General features: G+C 37.3%; 1 protein-coding gene across 5 annotated transcripts in view; it reads left to right on the top strand.

Annotated features, from left to right (window-relative positions):
• LOC115210864 overlaps positions 1–20,781 on the top strand; it is a 69,734-nt gene that overhangs the window by 2,645 nt on the left and 46,308 nt on the right. For 4 of the 5 annotated variants that reach the window (XM_036504698.1, XM_029779644.2, XM_029779628.2 and 1 more), the window contains exon 2: positions 16,490–16,655. In XM_036504698.1, coding sequence (XP_036360591.1) covers positions 16,490–16,655 — 166 coding nt within the window. Of the gene's footprint in view, positions 1–6,600; positions 6,618–16,489; positions 16,656–20,781 lie in introns of all 5 variants that reach the window. The other variant, XM_036504702.1, reaches the window with a different exon arrangement.

Genomic DNA, 20,781 nt, shown 5'->3' with positions numbered 1-20,781 from the left:
CATAGAAATGAGTCTATCAGGACGCTAGAAGAAGATCAGATACAAGATGAAGGTAAATACCAGTTCGTAGTAATGAACGCAATAGTTGGAATTCTGTACAAGAGGTTGAGGTCACAAGGCAGAACCGGTTACTACATGTGTAGAGGTTTTGGCTTCTATGCTGTGCCGGGTTACTTGGTACAGAAGGTTCTCACAGGTAGACTTGCTGTTAACCATGATGAATATTCACAAACAGCGTGAAGTTAAACCTAAATGAAATTGCTGTGGCGCTGTTAAGATGAAGGCGACGGTGGGGGAGACAACGTCAAGATGAAGGCGACGGTGGAGAAGGTCCTGAAATGCTGCTAGTGTTGGTGTCGCTGGAACATGGCTGCATCGCGGGAACTGCTTAAGTGCTCTGTGGTTAGTGGTTGGAGAACCAAAGACATGCGATTCGATGAATCGCTGGGTTTTATAACAAATTGTAGGCTCAAACAGAGCTTTAGAAAAACAGTGTCATGGGACCTTATCAGAAGGTTACAATTGGTTGGGTCGCACATTGGCGCGAAATAAAGCAAGAGACAAAATGCACCAATACCAACCAATCAGAGTAGTGGACATAACTGGGCCTAAGCGGCTGAAGGCTAGCTGTTATCTGCTACGTCTGTATTTGTGTTATATATGTCAGATAGAGAGGATGTTTCACTAAGAGTCTGCTACATGTTCATTTTCTATGGTGGTATGGTTTAGATGGTTTGACACCGTGATAGCAATTCCATTGTACACTGATGCTGTGATTATTGTACACAGAATGAAGAGGGATTAAGGCTTCTGGAGTTGTGTGATGCAAATGATCTAATAGTTTTATTGTTTTCAACATTAACTTTAGTAAAGAGGTAGACACCTTAAAGCCCACCACACTGTTAAGCACACAAGCCAAATAAAGTTGATGCTTTTCAGGAAGTGGAATAGTCTGATAGATGTCAATACTAAGTCTTCCCTGGTGAAGAATATAGCACACATCATAGATTAGTGATTAGTGGCTTTCAAGTTAGAACTAGATGATCCGGAGACATAAGACTAATATGGCAGCTGAAAGTTGCCTTAGTCAGATGTAGGTTCACAGAAGTACTGGGTTTCACATATATTGAGAAGATAAAAACCTGACATAGAAGACAAGTAGGAGTTTCTATGAAACAGTATGCAGCAAGCCATTAGCAAGATATCTATTTCTTTACTACCCACAAGGGGCTAAACACAGAGAGGACAAAAAAGGACAGACAAATGGATTAAGTCAATTATATTGACCCCAGTGCGTAACTGGTACTTATTTAATCGCCCCCAAAAGGATGAAAGACAAAGTCGGCCTCGGCAGAATTTGAACTCAGAACGTAGCGGCAGACGAAATACCTATTTCTTTACTACCCACAAGGGGCTAAACACAGAGAGGACAAACAAGGACAGACAAATGGATTAAGTCAATTATATCGACCCTAGTGCGTAACTGGTACTTATTTAATCGACCCCAAAAGGATGAAAGACAAAGTCAACCTCAGCGGAATTTGAACTCAGAACGTAGTGGCAGACAAAATACACTAAGCATTTCGCCCAGCATGCTAATGTGTCTGCCAGCTCGCTGCCTTAGCAAGGTATGTGGATGTAGCAAGGTCAAACTAGACAAATGGACCTTTTTGATTTTTATTTCACTCGGATAGACCCTCATAGCCATACAGTGTTTAAAAATAAATCTTATACTCTTATAATTTTTTTTTTTTTCAAAGACTCTGCCGGTTACGACGACGAGGGTCCCAGCTGATACGATCAACGGAACAGCTTGCTCGTGAAATTAATGTGCAAATGGCTGAGCATTCCACAGACACGTGTACCCTTAACGTAGTTCTCGGGGATAATCAGCGTGACACAGAGAGTGACAAGGCTGACCCTTTGAAATACAAGTACAACTCATTTTTGCCAGCTGAGTGGACTGGAGCAACGTGAAATAAAGTGTCTTGCTCAAGGACACAACGCGTCGCCGGGAATCGAACTCACAACCTTACGATCATGAGCCGAATGCCCTAACCACTAAGCCACGCGCCCTCACACTCTTATAATTAAGTATTATTTGGAATTGTATAAAAAAAGTAAAGTATTTTGTGTATGGTAGAATTATACGCAATTTATTGCTCTTACTCTTTTACTTGTTTCAGTCACTTGGCTGTGGCCATGCTGGAGCACCGCCTTTAGTCGAGCTAATCGATCCCAGGACTTATCCTTTGTAAGCCTAGTACTTATTCTATCGGTCTCTTTTGCCGAACCGCTAAGTTACGGGGACGTAACACACCAGCATCGGTTGTCAAGCGATGTTGGGAAGGGACAAACACAAACGCACACACACACACACACATACATATAAATATATACGACGGGTTTCTTTCAGTTTCCGTCTACCAAATCCACTCACAAGGCTTTGGTCAGCCTGAGGCTAAAGTAGAAACACTTGCCCAAGGTGCCACACAGTGGGACTGAACCCGGAACCATGTGGTTGGTAAGCAAGCTACTTACCACACAGCCACTCCTGAGCTTACATGCATTTATTGCTCATAAATTTTAACGAAATCATATGTGGACACGCAAAAGTCATTTAGACTCTAGTTGAGAATCACTGTGCTAGAGAGAAAATAACATGGTAGTAGTGACAATATAGTGGGTAGTCATAAAAGCAAAACAAAGCTGAAGTAAGAAACAGTAGAAACAGTATCTGGTAGCTGGAAGAGAAGCTAGTTATCAAATTTACTTAGAAAGGAGTGGAAACAAAAAGTTACAATATTCTGTGACCTGAGAACTTGTGTTATGACTGTTCTGGATTGCAAAGTAGAGCGCCAGGCCAGTATGACCTTATATATGAGAATAACTGTGGTACTTGCCCTCAGTAAGGAGAAAGAAGCATGGGGAGGCTTTGCCACATAAAGACAATGTATGGGAGAGAGGGACTACCTCAAGCAAACTATATGGTCAAAATAACTATTAAGGTTATGACAACAGGGAAACAGTTAAGTAAGACACATGGTAGTCACATGGTAGATCTGGCAGTGCGGTAGGACAGGGGTGGGTTATTCTCAATGACTGGCTGAGTAGTACCATCAGCAACTGCTGCAAGGGTGAGATGTTCTAGAAAAATCAACTGCAAAATTTATAACTAAAGAGGTATAGCACAGTTGATTAGAAAGATAATTAACTTAGACGGGATGCAATTTAGATTTGTGCAAAGATAGAGTAGCACTGATGCCTCTTCCTAGTGAGACAATAATAGAAGTTTTTAATTATGAGCAAACCACTATGCTTTGCATTCTCTGACCTTGAAAAAGTCTTTAACAGGATATCATACTTAGCAAACTGGCTGTACTAAGTAAATCATCATCGTCCTTTAACATCTGTTTCCATTTTGGCATGAGTTAAATGGTTTGATCAGAGCTGTCAAACTGGTTGGTGTAAATGAGACCAAAGAAAAAAAAAAAGCTGGCACTCCATTTTAGATGTTGGAGTGCCGGCTTTTTACAACAACAAGGGATCTGATCAATGAAAGAGCCTGCTCATGAAATTAACATAGCTCTCAAGGAGATTCACTATGATACAAAATGCGACAAGGCTGGCCCTTTAAAATACAAGTACAACTCACTTTTACCAGTTGAGTGGACTAGAGCAACATGAAATAAAAGGTCTTGTTCAAGGACACAACATGCCACCAGGAATTGATCTCACAACTTTACAATCTGGAGCCAAATACCCTGCCCACTAAGCCACATACTTTCAAGCCATGCACAAATATGTTAACGAGATGAGAGTTGATAAGTTAAGTGAGGTATTTAGTGTATAGGTAGGTGTCCATCATAGTTCACTTCTTATCCATGCCTTATTTTGCATCCATTTTCTACATTGTTGTAACACATGTCATTATCATCTGCATCATCATCATCACTGTAGTTTCATCATCCTCTGTTATATGCTTGCATGGGTATGGTAGAGTTTGTTGAGGCTGGATGCCCTTCCTGTCATCAATCTTCACCTGTTTCCAAGTAAGATAATATTTCCCCATAGCCAGACATGTTTTCAAGGATGACTGAAAATGAATGACACCACTTGTAACACAGTTACAACAATGGCATGACATCCAAGACAAGGTGACACAAACACGCACGCCTGTGCACCCCCACACCCCACACTTGTATGTTGTTGTCAGCATTATAATATTCTTGTTGCCACTATTATGTTGTGGCGGTATTCCACATCTTATAATCTTTGACTCATCTATCGTGCTATTGCTGATAGCTCTGCAAGACAATGACTTTGAAACATCTACCTTGATGGTAACTCAAACTCGTATATATCACGTAACTGACACTGACTCCAAATGAGAACTTGTACAATGACTCTACTACTACTGACTTCTACAGTGACTGACTGTCTGACTTTATAGTGGCTGTCATACCACTTTGTCATATGAGAAGGGGAATACCATTTTCACTACAATACATTACATTATGCCTGAGTCAGTTTTGCCTTTCATCCTTTTGGGTTCATGAAATAAGTACCAGTTGACCTCTGGGGTCATAACCGACTTACCCCCTACCCCAAAATGCTTGCCTTGTGCCAAAATTTGAAACCATTAAAGGCAGCAAGCTGGCAGAATCATTAGCACACCAGGCGAAATTTTTAGCAGTATTTCATCTCTCTTCATGTTCTGAGTTCTAATTCCATCAAAGTTGACATTGCCTTTCATCATTTCAGGGTCGATAAATTAAGTACCAGTTGAAAACTGGGGGTCAGTAGTAGTAGTAGTAGTAGTAGTAGTAGTGTAGTAGTAGTAGTAGTAGTAGTCCTTTCCATTATAGGAACTAGGCCTGAAATTTTTTAGGGGAGCTGAGTTAGTCAATTACATTGGCCTCAGTAATTAACTGGTACTTATTTTGTTGACTTTGAAAGAATGAAAGGCAAAGTTGACCTTGAATTTGAGCTCAGAACATAAAGGTGGACAAAATTCCACTAAGCATTTTGGCTGGCATTCTAACCATTCTGCCAGAGCACCAACTTCATAATAATAAGAAGAAGAATAGTAATAATAATAATAATAATAACTAGCTGGACCTGTGGAAACTTCATGGAAAGCATAAAAAATGTAAGCATTTGTAAATTGTATGCTGGTGCCATGAGAAATCTTTCCGACAGTAATATCCAGTAGTCTTTTCTATTCTAGCCACAAGGCCTAAAATTTTGGGGGATGGGGGCAGTCAATTAGATTGATCCCAGTATACCACTAGTTCTTAATTTATCAACCCTGAAAGGATGAAAGGCAAAGTCGACCTCGGTGGAATTTGAACTCAGAACGTAAAGACAGGTGAAATACCTGCTAAGCATTTCACCCAACATGCTAATGTTTCTTATTTCCTTATTGCCAACAAGGGGTTAAACATAGAGGGGACAAACAAGGACAGACAAATGGATTAAGTCAATTAGATCAACCCCTGTGCGTAACTGGTACTTAATTGATCGACCTCGAAAGGATGAAAGGCAAAGTCAACCTCGGCGGAATTTGAACTCAGTACATAAAGACAGATGAAATACAGTTAAGCATTTCGCCCAGCATGCTAATGTTTCTGCCAGCTCACCACCTTAGTAATGTCCAATATTGGCTGAAGACCCAGTATATAGAAGAATATGGTAGTTAATTACATTGTAGGAAATTAAAAGTAACATCCAGTATTTGTTGTGGTTATGTATCTGTCTGCTCTGATAATACTGATAAACATTTAAAAACACAAAACAAACGTCACCTTCCTTTCAGTCACCACTCACTATCTATCTTACTCACTCTCTGTCCCTCCTCTCTCTCTCTCGCTTTACCGCTCACTTCAAGTAAACCTTCTCTGCTTATTTTTATTTTTATCTCTCCCTTCAAGTATATAAAAGTAACAGTAACATCCACAGGTATTTGCTGAGAGACAGATAGACAGAGGGTGACAGAGAGAGAGAGGTAGACAGACAGAATAACTGTCAGACAGACAAAACAGACAGACAGATAGATAGGCCACTGTTAAGACCGGATTAACACCCATAGTGACCCTAACGACTAAAAAGATTTTCATGCCCCTGTACTGGATCTTTTTTCATTTTCTTCCAACCACTTGAAGGTTTATCTTGCTCTAGTCCACTCTGATGGCCAAAATGAGTAGTAGCTGTAATTCAAAGGGGCCAGCCTTGTCACATTCTGTGTGAGACTGAATCTCTCTCAGAACTAAGTTGATGGTATGCATGTCTATGGAGTACTCAGCCACTTTCACGTCAATTTTATCCTAGCATGGTAATGAAAAGTGAAAGCGACATCCAATATTTGCTGTTGTTATTAGTCTTTAATTTACCAATGTGTCTATTTATCTACTTTTCTTTTGATGTATGTATCAGTCTACTCTGAAAATACTGATATACATTTTTCCTCTTCCTTTCAATCACCGCTCATTCTCTCTCTCTCACTCCCTCTCTGTCCCCATCTCTCTCACTTTGTACCTCTTTCTCTTTGTACCTCTCTTTGTACCTGTCCCTTCAACCTTTTTACCTCTTCCTTTGAAGTGTGACACCCACCACAGGTACGTACAAAAACAAACAAAACTAACTATATTAATATTATTGATAATAATAGTAATAATAATAATAATAATAATAATAATCATAATAATACTAACAATAACAATAATCCTTTCTACTTTAGGCATAAGGCCTGAAATTTTTGGGAGAAACTAGTCGATAACATTGACCCCAGTGTTTCATTGGTAATTTATCAACTCCAAACCAAGGGAAGGCAAAGTTGTCCTCAACAGAATTTAAACTCAGAAACGTAAAAACAAATGAAATACCATGAAGAATTTTGCCTGGCATGCTAACAATTCTGCCAGCTTGCTGCTTTAATAATAATAATAACAATAAAGGCAGCGAGCTGGCAGAGACGTTAGCACGCCAAGCGAAATGCTTAGCGGTATTTCGTCTGACGCTATGTTCTGAGTTCAAATTTCGCTGAGGCTGACTGTCTTTCATCCTTTCAGAGTCGATTAAATAAGTACCAGTTACGCACTGGGGTCGATATAATCGACTTAATCCGTTTGTCTGTCCTTGTTTGTTCCCTCTGTGTTTAGCCCCTTGTGGGCAGTAAAGAAATAAATAAAATAATAATAATAATAATAATAATAATAATAACAATAATAAATGCTCTGATGCAGTACCAAGCACTGGCTCTCATGGCTTCTGATCTTAACTGATTGGAAGTGTTATCATATGCATGATGTTTTGTCTTTGTGTAAAAGATGGGCAAATTTATTTCATTTTATTTAATTTTTTTATGGCTCCATGAATTAATATAACTCACATTACACTCACCACACACAACAGGACATACACTAACATAACAAGAAAAAAAAGCAACTAAATCTCATAAAAAAACAAACTGATGCAGTACACCAACAGAAAGAGTTTATATTTCCTCAATCATCACAAACATAAGAATACAATCCTGCAGACACTTCAGGAACACTGAGATGAAAACCAGATGGTACAGTTGAAACTTGCTTGATCATCATCATCATCATCATCGTTTAACTCCGCTTTCCATGCTAGCATGGGTTGGACGATTTTGACTGAGGGCTGGCAAACTAGATGGCTGCACCAGGCTCCAATCTTGATCTGGCAGAGTTTCTACAGCTGGATGCCCTTCCTAACACCAACCACTCCGAGAGTGTAATGGGTGCTTTTTATGTACCACCTGCACAGAGGCCAGTCAGACGGTACTGGCAATGACCCTGCTCGAATCTTTTTACACCGCCACAGGTGCCAGTAAGGCGACACTGGTAACGATCACGCATGAATGGTGCCCTCTGATCCTATCAAAAAATACTTTTCATAATAATAATAATCCTTTCTACTATAGGCACAAGGCCTGAAGTTGTGGGAGAGGGGGCTATTTGATTAAATTGACACCAGTGTGTTACAGGTACTTATTTCATTGACCCTCAAAGGATGAAAGGCAAAGTCGACCTCAGTGGAATTTGAACTTAGAACATGTAGATGGATGGAATGTCACTAAGCATTTTGCCTGGTGTGCTAATGGTTTTGCCAGCTTGCCACCATACATTTTTCATCATCATCATCATCATTTAATGTCTGTTGTCCATGCTGGCATGAGCTGGATGGTTTGACCAGGGTTGGTAAGCTAGAAGGTTGCATCAAACTCCAGTCTGATTTGGCATGCTTTCTACAGCTGGATTACCCTTCCTAATGCCAACCACTCCGAGAGTGTGATGAGTGCTTTTACATGTTACTGGCACAGGTGCCATTTGCATGAGACTGGTATCTGCCATGACAATAATTTTGCTCGGCTTGATGGGTCTTCTTCTTAAGCATGACATATTACCAAAGCTCTCGGTCATTGCCTCTGTGAGGCTCAACACTCGAAAGGAACTCAGTCACTTTGACTCCATGAGGCCCAATGATCGAAAAGAACTCAGTCACTTTACCTCTGTGAGGCCCAAGACTCGAAAGGAACTTAGTCACTTTGCCTCCGTGAGGCCCAATGCTCAAAAGGAACTCATCCACTCCATGAGGCCCAATGCTTGAAAGGAACTCAGCCACTTTGCCTCTGCGGATGATGATGGTGCCAAATCTTGGCACAAAGCCAGCAATTTTAGTATGAGTGGGGAAGTTAATTACATTGACTCTCCTGCTCAACTTGTATCTTATTTTATCAACCCCCAAAAGGATAAAAAGCAAAATCAACCCTGGCAGACTTCAACACTAAAAGTAAAGAGCTGGAAGAAATCTTGCAAAGCATTTGGTCCGAAATGGGAATGATTCTACCAGCTCACTACTCCAATAATGATGGCGATGATCCTTTCTTATTTTGGCATAAGGCCAGCAATTTTGAGGAGAAGGGGAAGTCAATTATTTGACCACAGTACTCAACCAATACTTATTTTATCAACCTCAAAAAGATGGCTGGCTAAGTCAACCTTGGCAAAATTCCAACTCAAAATGTAAAGCTGGAAGAAATTTCACTAATTACAATAATAACCTTATTCAATAGAAAATTGTATAGTGAGATGGGGAAGTGACTCTTAATACATAATTTTTTTTGTGGCAATTGCTGTGGAAACAGCATTAAAAACATTTAAAAAATTATATTTCATTCATTTAGGGAGAGGATAGAGGCATATTCCTGGCTCTTTTCTGTGCCTCTGAGATCTGGTTCAAATGCATACAATAGATCAAACTCCATAAAAGGCACTCAATGACCATGAGGTAGTGTAAACTATGTGAAAAATTATGTTCACAGTTTATGAATGTGAACAGTCCTTTTGATAAATTGCCTCACAGTTTCCAAATTTCACTCATCAATGCTTTGGTCAACTTGAGATTAAACCCAAAGCCTTGTATTTAAAAAGCAAACTTCTTAACCATTTGACTGTGCCTCAAAACATTTATGAAATGCAGTGAGAGGAATGTGAGCATAGCCACATGACCTGAACTGACCAATGGAACTCAAAATGATCTCTCCCTAAATGAATGAAATATAATTTTTAAAATGTTTTTAATGCTGTTTCCACAACAATTGCCACAAAAAAAATTTATGAATTAAGTGTCACTCCCCCATCTCACTATACAATTTTCTGTTGAATAAGGTTATTATTGTAATTAGTGAAATCTGAGGATTTGGATGTATTCTGCATCTAGAAAACTAAATAACATGGAGCTGAGTCAGCCTGTTATTAAAAACATACAGCTTTAACTAAGTGTATTGAATGATACTATTGTTTATTTTCCTACTCAACTATGTGTGTGTGTGTATGTTTATATATATATGTGAAGGAGTGTAGCCTAGCAGTTAGGTGTGTTGCACTAACGATTTTGAGATTGTGGTTTTGTTGTAGTGAAAATGGTACTCCCCTTCCTATGTGACAAAGTGGTATAACCCAGCCACTATAAAGTCAGACAGTCAGTCATTGTAGAAGTCAGTAGTAGTAGAGTCATTGTATAAGTTCTCAGTTGGGGTCAAGGTCAGCTATGTGATGTATACAAGTTTGAGTTACCATCAAGGCACACATTTCAAAGTCATTGTCTTGCAGAGCTATTGGCAATGGTACGATATACGAGTCAAAGATAATAAGATGTGGAATACCGCCACAACATGATAGTGGTAACAAGAATATTACAGTGCTGTCAGTAACATACAAGTGGACAGGGACCCACATTATAACAGTGGCTATGAGGATATAAACAATTCACGCAGACAACATTGAAGAAAATTTTTTTTTCCAGAGAAAATAAACAATTCACGTGGACGACGTCAAAAGATTTTTCACGTGGAGAAATTAAAATCTTGACAGAGGAGTAACAAACATTTTTGTTGTACATATTTTATGAAAAATCCGTTAAATTATGGAAAACTTGTTAGGGGGTCTAGTTGAGTTGTGAAAACAACAACAACAACAACAAATGTTACAGCAACAAATGCTAAAACTAATGAAGTTGGTAACAAAACCAGAAAATACATTTTGCCAGACCATGTAGCAAATTCAATAAATGAATTTAAATATGACTCAGAAGAAGGAGTCACTTCTGAGGCATATTACCAAAGATTTGAACAAATTTTCGAAAAAGAATGCTAACACTGGATTAAGGAAATGAAAACCAGTCTAATTCTAAAGAAACTGGTGATGACTGAGCATAAGAAATACTGTAACTTTATATTGCCTAAAAACGTTTCTGACATAAATTTCATGGATACAATTGACATTTTATTGACATTTCAGTGAAAAAATGTCATTATTCAACACATGTTGGAAATATTTGAACATGGAGAAAAGCGATGACAAAGACTTTACCACATATGTGGGTTGAGTGAACAGAGAGTGCGAGAGATTTAAACTGGATAAACTAACACCAGACTGATTCAAGTGCCTGTTTTTTGCTCAGGGACTTACTTCTAAAAAGGACACAGAAGTCAGAATGAAAATTCTCGCAAAGCTGGAAATGAACCAGGATATAACTCTCCAGAAACTGTCGGAAGCATGCATTATGTAAAAGTAAGGCACAACACAGAAGAAATCCAATGCAGAGATTATTTACAGATAAAACCAAAGTGGAAGTGTTTGAAGATGGATAAAGAGTTTCATGAAAAACACAATATACAAGAGGAGATAAACCCATGTATGGTATGCAATGATAGGCACATGAGAAAAGAGTGTCCATTTATAAAAGTAAAGTGTTTTTATTGTGGGAACTCAGGACACCTTAAATTGCACTGCAGAACTAAGATGACAAAAATTGGACCAAATGAGAAAAAATAGTTTGTCATCAGAGAAAAACGTTTGTACAATGAACTGAAAATTTCTCAATGTGAAAATCATAATCACTAGTGTCAAAATGCAATTAGACATGGGTAGTGACATCACTATCATAAATAATGAAACTTGGTGACAAATCAGTAAGCTGAAATTATTTAAATCATATAAAGTAGCATCTGATTTTACAGGAAAGAAATTATATTTCGTCAGTGAATGTGTTTGCAATGTAACTTTTTGAGGTGAAACAAAAATGACAATCATTTATGTGTTGAAAAAATTACTAAACCTATTTGACACAGTATGCATGGAATTATTTAAAATGTGGGTTACCTCCATTAGTGTTCTCTGTGAAAATGTAGTCAACCTGGACAAAAGTTTGAATGAAGTCAAACAACTGAGACAAAAAAAATTATAAAACTGTTTTTTGGAAGGATTAGGTTGTTGCACTAAAACAAAAGTGAGGATCACAGTAAAAGAAAAGGTAACACCTGTTTTTAGGCCCAAATGGAACATGCCGTTTGCTGCGTTGGACCAGGTCTATATAGAGCTAGAAAGACTAGATTGTCTAACTATAATTGAAAAAGTCAACCATTTAGACTGGGCAGCACTGACGATTTATGTAAAAAAAAAATAATAAACTAAGAGTGGGTGCATACTTTTCAACTGGTTTAAATGTCTGTTTAGTCAAACACAACTATCCATTACCAAGCCCAGAAGTGTTCTCAAAACTAAATGGAGGAAAAAAGTTTCTCAAAGATAGACCCCACGGAGGACTATCTGCAGATACAGGTTGAAGATTGTGCACACCTTTTAACAATCAACACACACCATAGATTGTATAAATTCAAGTAGCTTCCTTTTAGAATAAAAGTAGCAGCTCCCAAGTGATGGACACAATGTTAAATGATTGTGACTTTGCTATCGCTTATCTTAATGATATTTTGATAAAGAGTGAGTCAACTGAGCAACACTTCAATCATATTAAAAATGTATTCAGAAAAATAAATGAATACAGGTTTAAACTAACAGGGGAAAAGTGTGAATTTTTGAGTAAAAAAATCAAATATTTAAGTCAAGTAATTGATGAAAGGGGATGAAGGCCAGACCCATCAAGGGCGATGGCTATATGGAATATGCCTCCCCCAATGAACCTTAAATTGATATGAGCATTTTTAGGCTTGGTAAATTACTATCAAGTATATATCCCAAACATATGCCACACAAGGGCTCCACTAAACGAACTGTGAAAAAAGGATGCAAAATAGTTTTGGTCAGAAAAATGCCAGAAGACATTTGTGGAACTAAGTAGCATGTTAAAGTCAGACAGTCAGTCATTGTAGGAAGTCAATAGTAGTAGAGTCATTGTACAAGTTCTCAGCTGGAGTCAGTGTCAGTTATGTGATATATACGAGGTCGAGAGGGCGGCGAGCTGGCAGAAACATTAGTACGCTGGGCGAAATACATAGCCGTATTTCGTCTGCTGTTACATTCTGGGTTCAAATTCCGCCGAGGTCGACTTTGCCTTTCATCCTTTCGGGGTCGATAAATTAAGTACCAGTTACGCACTGGGGTCGATATAATCGACTTAATCCGTTTGTCTGTCCTTGTTTGTCCTCTCTGTGTTTAGCCCCTTGTGGGTAGTAAAGAAATATATACGAGGTCGAGTTACCAACAAGGTAGACATTTCAGAGTCATTGTCTTCAGAGCTATCAGTGATAGCATGATAGACAAGTCAAAGATAATAAGATATGGAATACTGCCACAACATAATAGTGGGAGCAATAATATTATAGTGCTGACAATATCATACAAGTGGATGAGGATCCGTATTATAACAGGTTTCAATTCCCAGATTGGTTGCACATTGTGTTCTTGAACAAAACACTTCTTTCACATTGTTCCAGTCCACTCAGCTGTAAATGGGTAACCCTGCAATGACTTGCCTTCCAGTGAAAGGCAATGTTGACCTGCTCACTTAACCAGCTGGGTGGCATCATCCAAAAGCTAAAATGATGCAAAGTACATTATGACCAGCAATGTATAACAACATCTGATAGTCTGATCAATCATGTGATCGCATTTTAGATATATATATATATATATATAATATATATATATATATATAAATATATAGGGAGAATTTTCGAAAAAAACAAAAGACGAAGACAGGTGGTGTACAAAATAAACAGATGTATTAGTATAACACTCAGGAATAGAAAAAATCTTTTACGTTTCGAGTCTACGCTCTTCTACAGAAAGGGACACAGAAAAAACAAGGAGAGAAGCAAAAGAATAATAACTATATAATAATATATGATAATAATAATATTATATCATATATTATATATATAAATATAACCCTAATTTAAAGTAACGTTTACATATAAATAATTCCATGCCAGTGGCACGTAAACAGCACTATCCGATCGTGGCCGATGCCAGCTCCTCTGGTCCCTGTACCAGTGGCTCATAAAAAGCACCCACTACACTCTCAGAGTGGTTGGTGTTATGGAGAGCATCCAGCTGTAGAAACACTGCCAGATCATATTGGGGAGAATTCACAAAAAGACAAAAGATGAAGACAGGTGGTGTAGACAACAAACAGATCAGATTGGGGCCTGGTGCAGTCTCCTGGCTTCCCAGACCCCAGTCAAACTGTCTAATCCATGCCAACATGGAAAACAGACGTTAAACGATGATGATGATGATGAATTGATTTAAAAAATGATGAGCTAATCCAAGCCAGAATCGAACCCACATATCAACAATTACATGGTTCCTTGTACATCTGATTGGGCCAAATGCTTACCCATCAATTTCAGCCAAATTTTATGAATATATACTTTAACTGTCCAATACTACGTATAATATTTATAAACAAACCAGAAAGCTTAGTAAGTTACAGAGATAAAGCAACTATGATAATATATAATAATAATAATAGTTATATATGTATATATATATATATATATATATACACACACACACATGTATATGTACATATACACACACACACACACACACAATATATATACATATATATATGTATGTATGTATATATATATATATATAAATATACATACACATGCACAAATGTACACACATGTTTGTATGGTAATATATGTGTTTATCTATGTTGTCCTGAAGTGTGTGAAACAAATAAACCAACAAATTTATTGACCATCTATACTGGAGAAAATTCTTGAAGTTAACAAAACTATTATTTCTTACATTTCTTCATTTGCATGCATTTTCCAAGAGTTTGGGTTTCCTTCCTCACTCTTAATAACCTCTCTTCCCACCCCACTCCACCATAATTTCTTGTTTCCTAACTTTTTTTTTATAAGTTTCCTATTCTTGACTAACTTAACAAGAAAGAATGGCATACATATAGTGTATGTTTTTGCATTTGTTTATTTCTATGTATATGTATGCATGTTTGTGTGTGAGTTTTTATGAAAATATGAATATGTGTGCAAAGAGGAGGTGTAAATGCATATATATGCATGTGTGTGTGTGTGTGCATGTGTAATCAGCAACTGTCTTATATTACATGCTGCACAAAAGAGAAAATGAACTCAGCTGATGTGCCAAAATAAAAGAAGTGCTATTGTTTTTCCCCCAAACAATTTATTTTCATCATATGGAGTTGACTGAAAAAATGTCTATTGAAACAAGTTTTTGTCCTTGTTCTTCTTTTCACAAAGATAGAAACAAAAAGAAAAAAAGAAACACTATGTTTTGTGGGCAAGAAGAGAATAAAATAACAGCTGAAAAGCTTCATGGCCTGTGAACTGCTGTTTGTAGTGGTTGTTGCTGTTCATCCTCAGGATTGCCTTGATCAAACAGGCCTATGATCAAAAACTGTCCAACCATGGAATCCCATCATTGTCCAAGGCATATTTTCAATTTTAAGAGATTAAGATGGTACTTAACATGTCAAATCTCAATGATTGATAGCTTGGAGAGAACAATTATGCAACAAGTATAGAAGCAGAAGTGTTATGTACAATTAATTTTAAAGATCTGATCAAATACTTTGCTATTAAGGTGGCGAGCTGGAAGAAACGTTAGCACGTCGGGTAAAATACTTAGCGGTATTTCGTCTGCCGCTACGTTCTGAGTTCAAATTCCGCAGAGGTCGACTTTGCCTTTCATCCTTTCGGGGTCGATAAATTAAGGACCAGTTACGCACTGGGGTCGATATAATCGACTTAATCCGTTTGTCTGTCCTTGTTTGTCCTATCTGTGTTTAGCCCCTTGTGGGTAGTAAAGAAATAGGTATTAAGATAATAGAAATCTTTTCAAATGTAATTTAAATGGAAGTATACAAAAATAAACATTATTTTTCATATATTATAGTTAGCTTTGTTTATTTTGTTTAGTATTGTTTGTGTTTAAAATTACACACAGACACACAGACACACAGACACACACACACACACACACACACACATATGGTGGCACCAAAATTTTTTAAGTGTTTAAGGCCTCTATGGGTCTTAATCTGGCCCTGCATGTTGTGTATGTTTCTGTGTTTGTTTATGTATACATATGTGTGTGTGCATTTATGTGTGAGTATTTGTCAAAACTGGTGAGATGGCTTTCTTTTGAACATCATTGAAATGAAGACTAATCATTCTATTACTAGCATGAAAACTCTTTTATCATTGTACTAGCAGTATCGGCCCGGCGTTGCTCGGGTTTGTTTTGACCCTTTAGAATTGGAATTTTTGAAAAGTAAAAATTTTGCATTATGTACCTTGTTATTCTCTTTAAATGAACATTTTTCTGGTTGAAATTCACCGAAAAATGGTGATACAGCAGTCAAAAAATCATAAAAAATAGGGATTTTCATAGAAAAAAAGCACCTTTTTGATGTAAATAATTTTTGGTGTTAACATGGTAGATTTGAATTTTTTCTTCTACAGAAGGAAGAGCAAGCCTTCTTCTCTCATACTATTAATTTTGGTCAACTTGCGCTGCAGGGTCTCGGAGGAGATAGTGTTAGTTGAAGGCTACCAAACCTGCCGCACACACACAGACAACTTCAGCTTTATATGTATAGATATATAAAATACTGATGAAATAAAAGGCTCCTTACAATTTCTTTGTCTTTCTTCTTTCAGTTTCGAACCTTTTCTGGATTGACATCAATAGAATGGCTCTTCTTATCAATGTCTCTTATAAACATTATCATTGCAATCTGTTTGACTATCTATCAACTCGTCAAAGCAGTTACTGAATTGCACTATGCTGATATTATCTTCACGATTCTTATTCTCATAAATGCAGGTAAGAAAAATCTTATCATTTAGATACATTTCTACTAAATCACACTGAATGCTTAATATACATGTACCAAGTCACTCTCTATGTCTGATACAATAACATAAAACTATACTACATATCTGATATACTTGTTAGAGCCAGCAAGTTTTAAATGAAGAATCCTTAGTCTTTCAGCAATGCCAGTAGGCAGTTTACATAGGCAGTCAACGTGATCATTATGGACTACAAAGCCTGCTTCATGTAAATGTTGCTCTTCTTATAGCTTGCCTTTCCAAAAGGGGGTTTATCAACCACCATGTTTTTTCAGCTGTCCCTCAGGTAGTCTCATCTCAGTAAAGACTAGAAATCCCTAGAGGTAAGTGCTGTATGGAGGCTATTTGGCTTTTTAATAAGAGTCCAAGCATTTCAAAATATATTTTGATTATGTATTATTTCTTTCATCTTCAAAAAAATCAGAAACAAAAATAGATGACCCCACTAGAGATGGAGACCTAGTCAATGAAGCTGAGTGAGGCTATGTTTGAGGCAACTTTTCTCATCCAGTACAGGGTAAGCAGAGCTAATTCTAGAAAGGACTTCTCAGATGCTGTTGCTGAAAGACACTTATGTTTCAATCCAAGTATGTGATAACTACTCACCAGAGTTGGCTAAGATTTGAACTATTTAATGGCATTACAGGAAAGAAGGGTTTGGGAAGGGCTAACTCAACTGGCATTCTGCTCCGAACTAAATATGAGGAACACACTTTAGTAAACAACCTGTTTCTTTATTACCCACAAGGGGCTAAACATAGAGGGGACAAACAAGGACAGACAAATGGATTAAGTCGATTACATTAACCCCAGTGCATAACTGTTACTTAATTTATCGACCCCGAAAAGATGAAAGGCAAAGCCAACCTTGGTGGAATTTGAACTCAGAACGTAATGGCAGACAAAATACGGCTACGCATTTCACTCAATGTGCTAACAATTCTACCAGCTCACTGCCCTCCATTAGTAAACAATCACCAACATACCATTCTAACAAATAAATTGGTAAAAAGGTTTGTGCAGTATCTAAGATCAAAGCACCAGCACATAAGTGAGTGTGTCATTGTACAGAGCTGCATTCACAGCACTGCACACCTAACATGCATCACAACAAGAGCCAGTTATTGCTGGACTGACCACCATTAAATATGATCAAAGTGGCAATTCAACTCATTTCTAAGCAACTTCAACAACAGAAACGATGTCAACACTGAGTTTCTCTTAGACCCAGCAAATGCAAAGTAACTTCAGCAGTATTTACTGTTTAAATGATAACTGTCACCCGTCAGTAACACCACTGAAAATACATGGTGCATTCTAAAGGGAGTTATGTCTGCAGCTTATTAAGAGTTCTTTGGTTTTATAGCCAGAAAACTCAAAAGCTGGTTTATTGAGAGCATCACCCAAATCACATAGCTGTTCAATAGAAACAGAGTGACTTTCCATGCCTGTCAAAAAGGCAAGAATAATGAACACAAATGGAAAAGTTGCTAACAAGCAATGGCTGCAGTTCAGAAATAAGCACGTGCAATAAAGACTAAGCACCTAAAATTGGAGAAACTGGTTGACATGGATACCACAAGAGGTTTCTTCAGCATGATTAGATCTATAACCCCTGTATAACAGATTCACAATCAAGAACTATCAAACAAAAAATAGCAATCAGAGATGAAAAATATTTTGAAAACTTGCTTCATTGTGACAATATGGCCAATGAAAAATCCTAGGACAACATTGCATAAAAACCAATGGGGAATAGCTGCACTGCCTGACATTACAGAAATCAAAAAATTAATCTGTTCCCTAAAGCAAAAAAAAACAAAAAGGCAGCTGGATCCAATTGGATCCTGCTGGGATAAATAAACTTGAAAATGAAACATTTATAACAAGGCTTCTTGTACTATTCCTTCTAATCTGGACATCGTTTTCGATACCAGTTGACCTCAGAGATGCAACCATTATTTTTTTCAAGGTAGGAGATAAACTGGATTGTGACAACTAATGAGGAATCTTGCGTTTATCAATTGCTGGAAATATTGGGTTGTCCAGAAAGTGCGTGCCGTTTTATAGTAGCTTACCTTTCGACTTATTTTAGAACATGGTTGAGTTCATAAAATAAGATTTGACTACACCTCCATTTAGAGCACAGTTTAAGCTATCTTTTCGTGGAAGAAGATTTATGTTCCTGTGTTAATTCTGTAACCCTTTAAAATGGAAGATAAGACAGTTCATTTTCGGTACTTAATACTTTGGGAACAGGACAAAAATTGCTGCAGCTTGGCTGGGATGTGTTACCCCACTCTCCATATTCACCAGATATTGCTCCTTTGGATTTCCACTTATTCAGGTCTCTGCAGAATAGTCTTAATGGTAAAAATTGCTTGGATGACGTAAAAAGATACCTTGATGAATTCTTTGTCATGAAATCACCTCAATTCTGGGAAGAGGGTATTTTCAAGTTAAAGGAAAGATGGAGACGCATTGTGCAACAAAATGGTTCATATTTGGTTGATTAAAAATGTAATGGCAAGTATTTATTGACCTTTTCCTTTCCTTTAAAAATCGGCACAAACTTTCCGGACAACCCAATATTTTCACTCATATCTCTATTGAAGACTTACTCAACCAAACCTCAATAATACTTTCAATTTTCTTATGTCATCAGTTGCAGGAAAAATACCATGCACAATATTACTTACTGCTGTACATGGCTTTCTTTGGTATCACCAAGGTATTTGATTCAAAGCCTTGTGAAAAGAGCTAGCTAAACTTGGTCCACAAAAATTCAATACAATCACACAGCTTCCGCACCTCAAGAAGTCTCCTTCTGCAGTTTCCATTCATTTTGAGTGCATACCACTTCTTTATGCAGATGTCATCCTTGATATGTATGATATACCATAAAAACCCATGTAATTTAGTGGGTGTGTAAATTACATGAGTAGATAGTTTCCAGAATTTTTTAAGAAATTTTTTTTGTTGAAAAATGATGTACAAATGTAAACATTTGTACAGGAAGTTGACTCATTTAATGTCAGAATAGGTTTTTATAGAAAATACATAACGAAGTTGACTTTTATTTATGCTGGACATTTATTTCTGTATAAATTTACTAAAACCATTACTAAGACTTTTTGAAGTTTGACATTCATACTGGTAATCACGGTCCAGGCCATATTTTACATTGCTTGGAGTTTCTACCTATCGCAATGGAGCCCAGCAATTTCCTTAAATAGATCAGATTTTCTCCGCTTAGGGAGTCTACCTTGCATTTGCACCAGGAAGCTATTTGCTTGCTTTCTCCATATCATGGCACAATGAAATTCCTCACTGCTGATATTGCCGCTATCAACTTTTACTGCATCTAACATCAACAACTACATCATTCATCCTTGTGCATGTAAACTCACTAAGTGAATATGACTTAATGTTCCTACAGAAACCTTCATTTACTGGCAATGGCCACGCTCAAATGGTATTTTTATGTGCCACCTGCACAGGAGCCAGTCCAGTGGCACTGGTAACGACCTCGCTCAAATGTTTTTTATCTCGTTAACAGTTAATTTAAAATACACTCTTACTAGGAAGAGAATGAGTGTAAGATGCAATGAAACATTATTGGATTTTTTTTTTTTTCCTAATAGAGATATATAATTTCAAAAATTTCCTACAGGATGTTAACAGTTAACTTAAAATACACTTTTCCTAGGGAAAGAATGAGTGTAAGATGCAATGAAATATCATTGGATTTTTTTGAGTGTAAGATCCAGTGAAACATTAATTTTTTTTTTATATTTCCTAGCAGAGATATATAATTTTTAATTTCCTGCAAAAGATATAGTATTGATATTTTACTTCACTGTCTAGATAATTCCTGATATCTGGAAGAGAGACCAGTTTTGAAATTATCTACAAATAACACAGGCATGGCTGTTTGGTAAGAAGTTTGCTTCCAGACTCCATGGTTCCAGGTTCAGTTCCACTGCATGGCATCTTGGACAAGTGTCTTCTATTATAGCCATGGGCCGACCAAAGCCATGTGGGTGTATTTGGAAGCTGGAAACTGTAAAGAGGCCTATCATGTGTGTGTGTGTGTG

This window comes from Octopus sinensis, linkage group LG1, assembly GCF_006345805.1.
Source record: "Octopus sinensis linkage group LG1, ASM634580v1, whole genome shotgun sequence".
Classification (NCBI taxonomy): Eukaryota; Metazoa; Mollusca; class Cephalopoda; order Octopoda; family Octopodidae; genus Octopus; species Octopus sinensis.
Note: the sequence above shows the minus strand (reverse complement) of the source record. Positions and strands in the feature narration are given on the sequence as shown.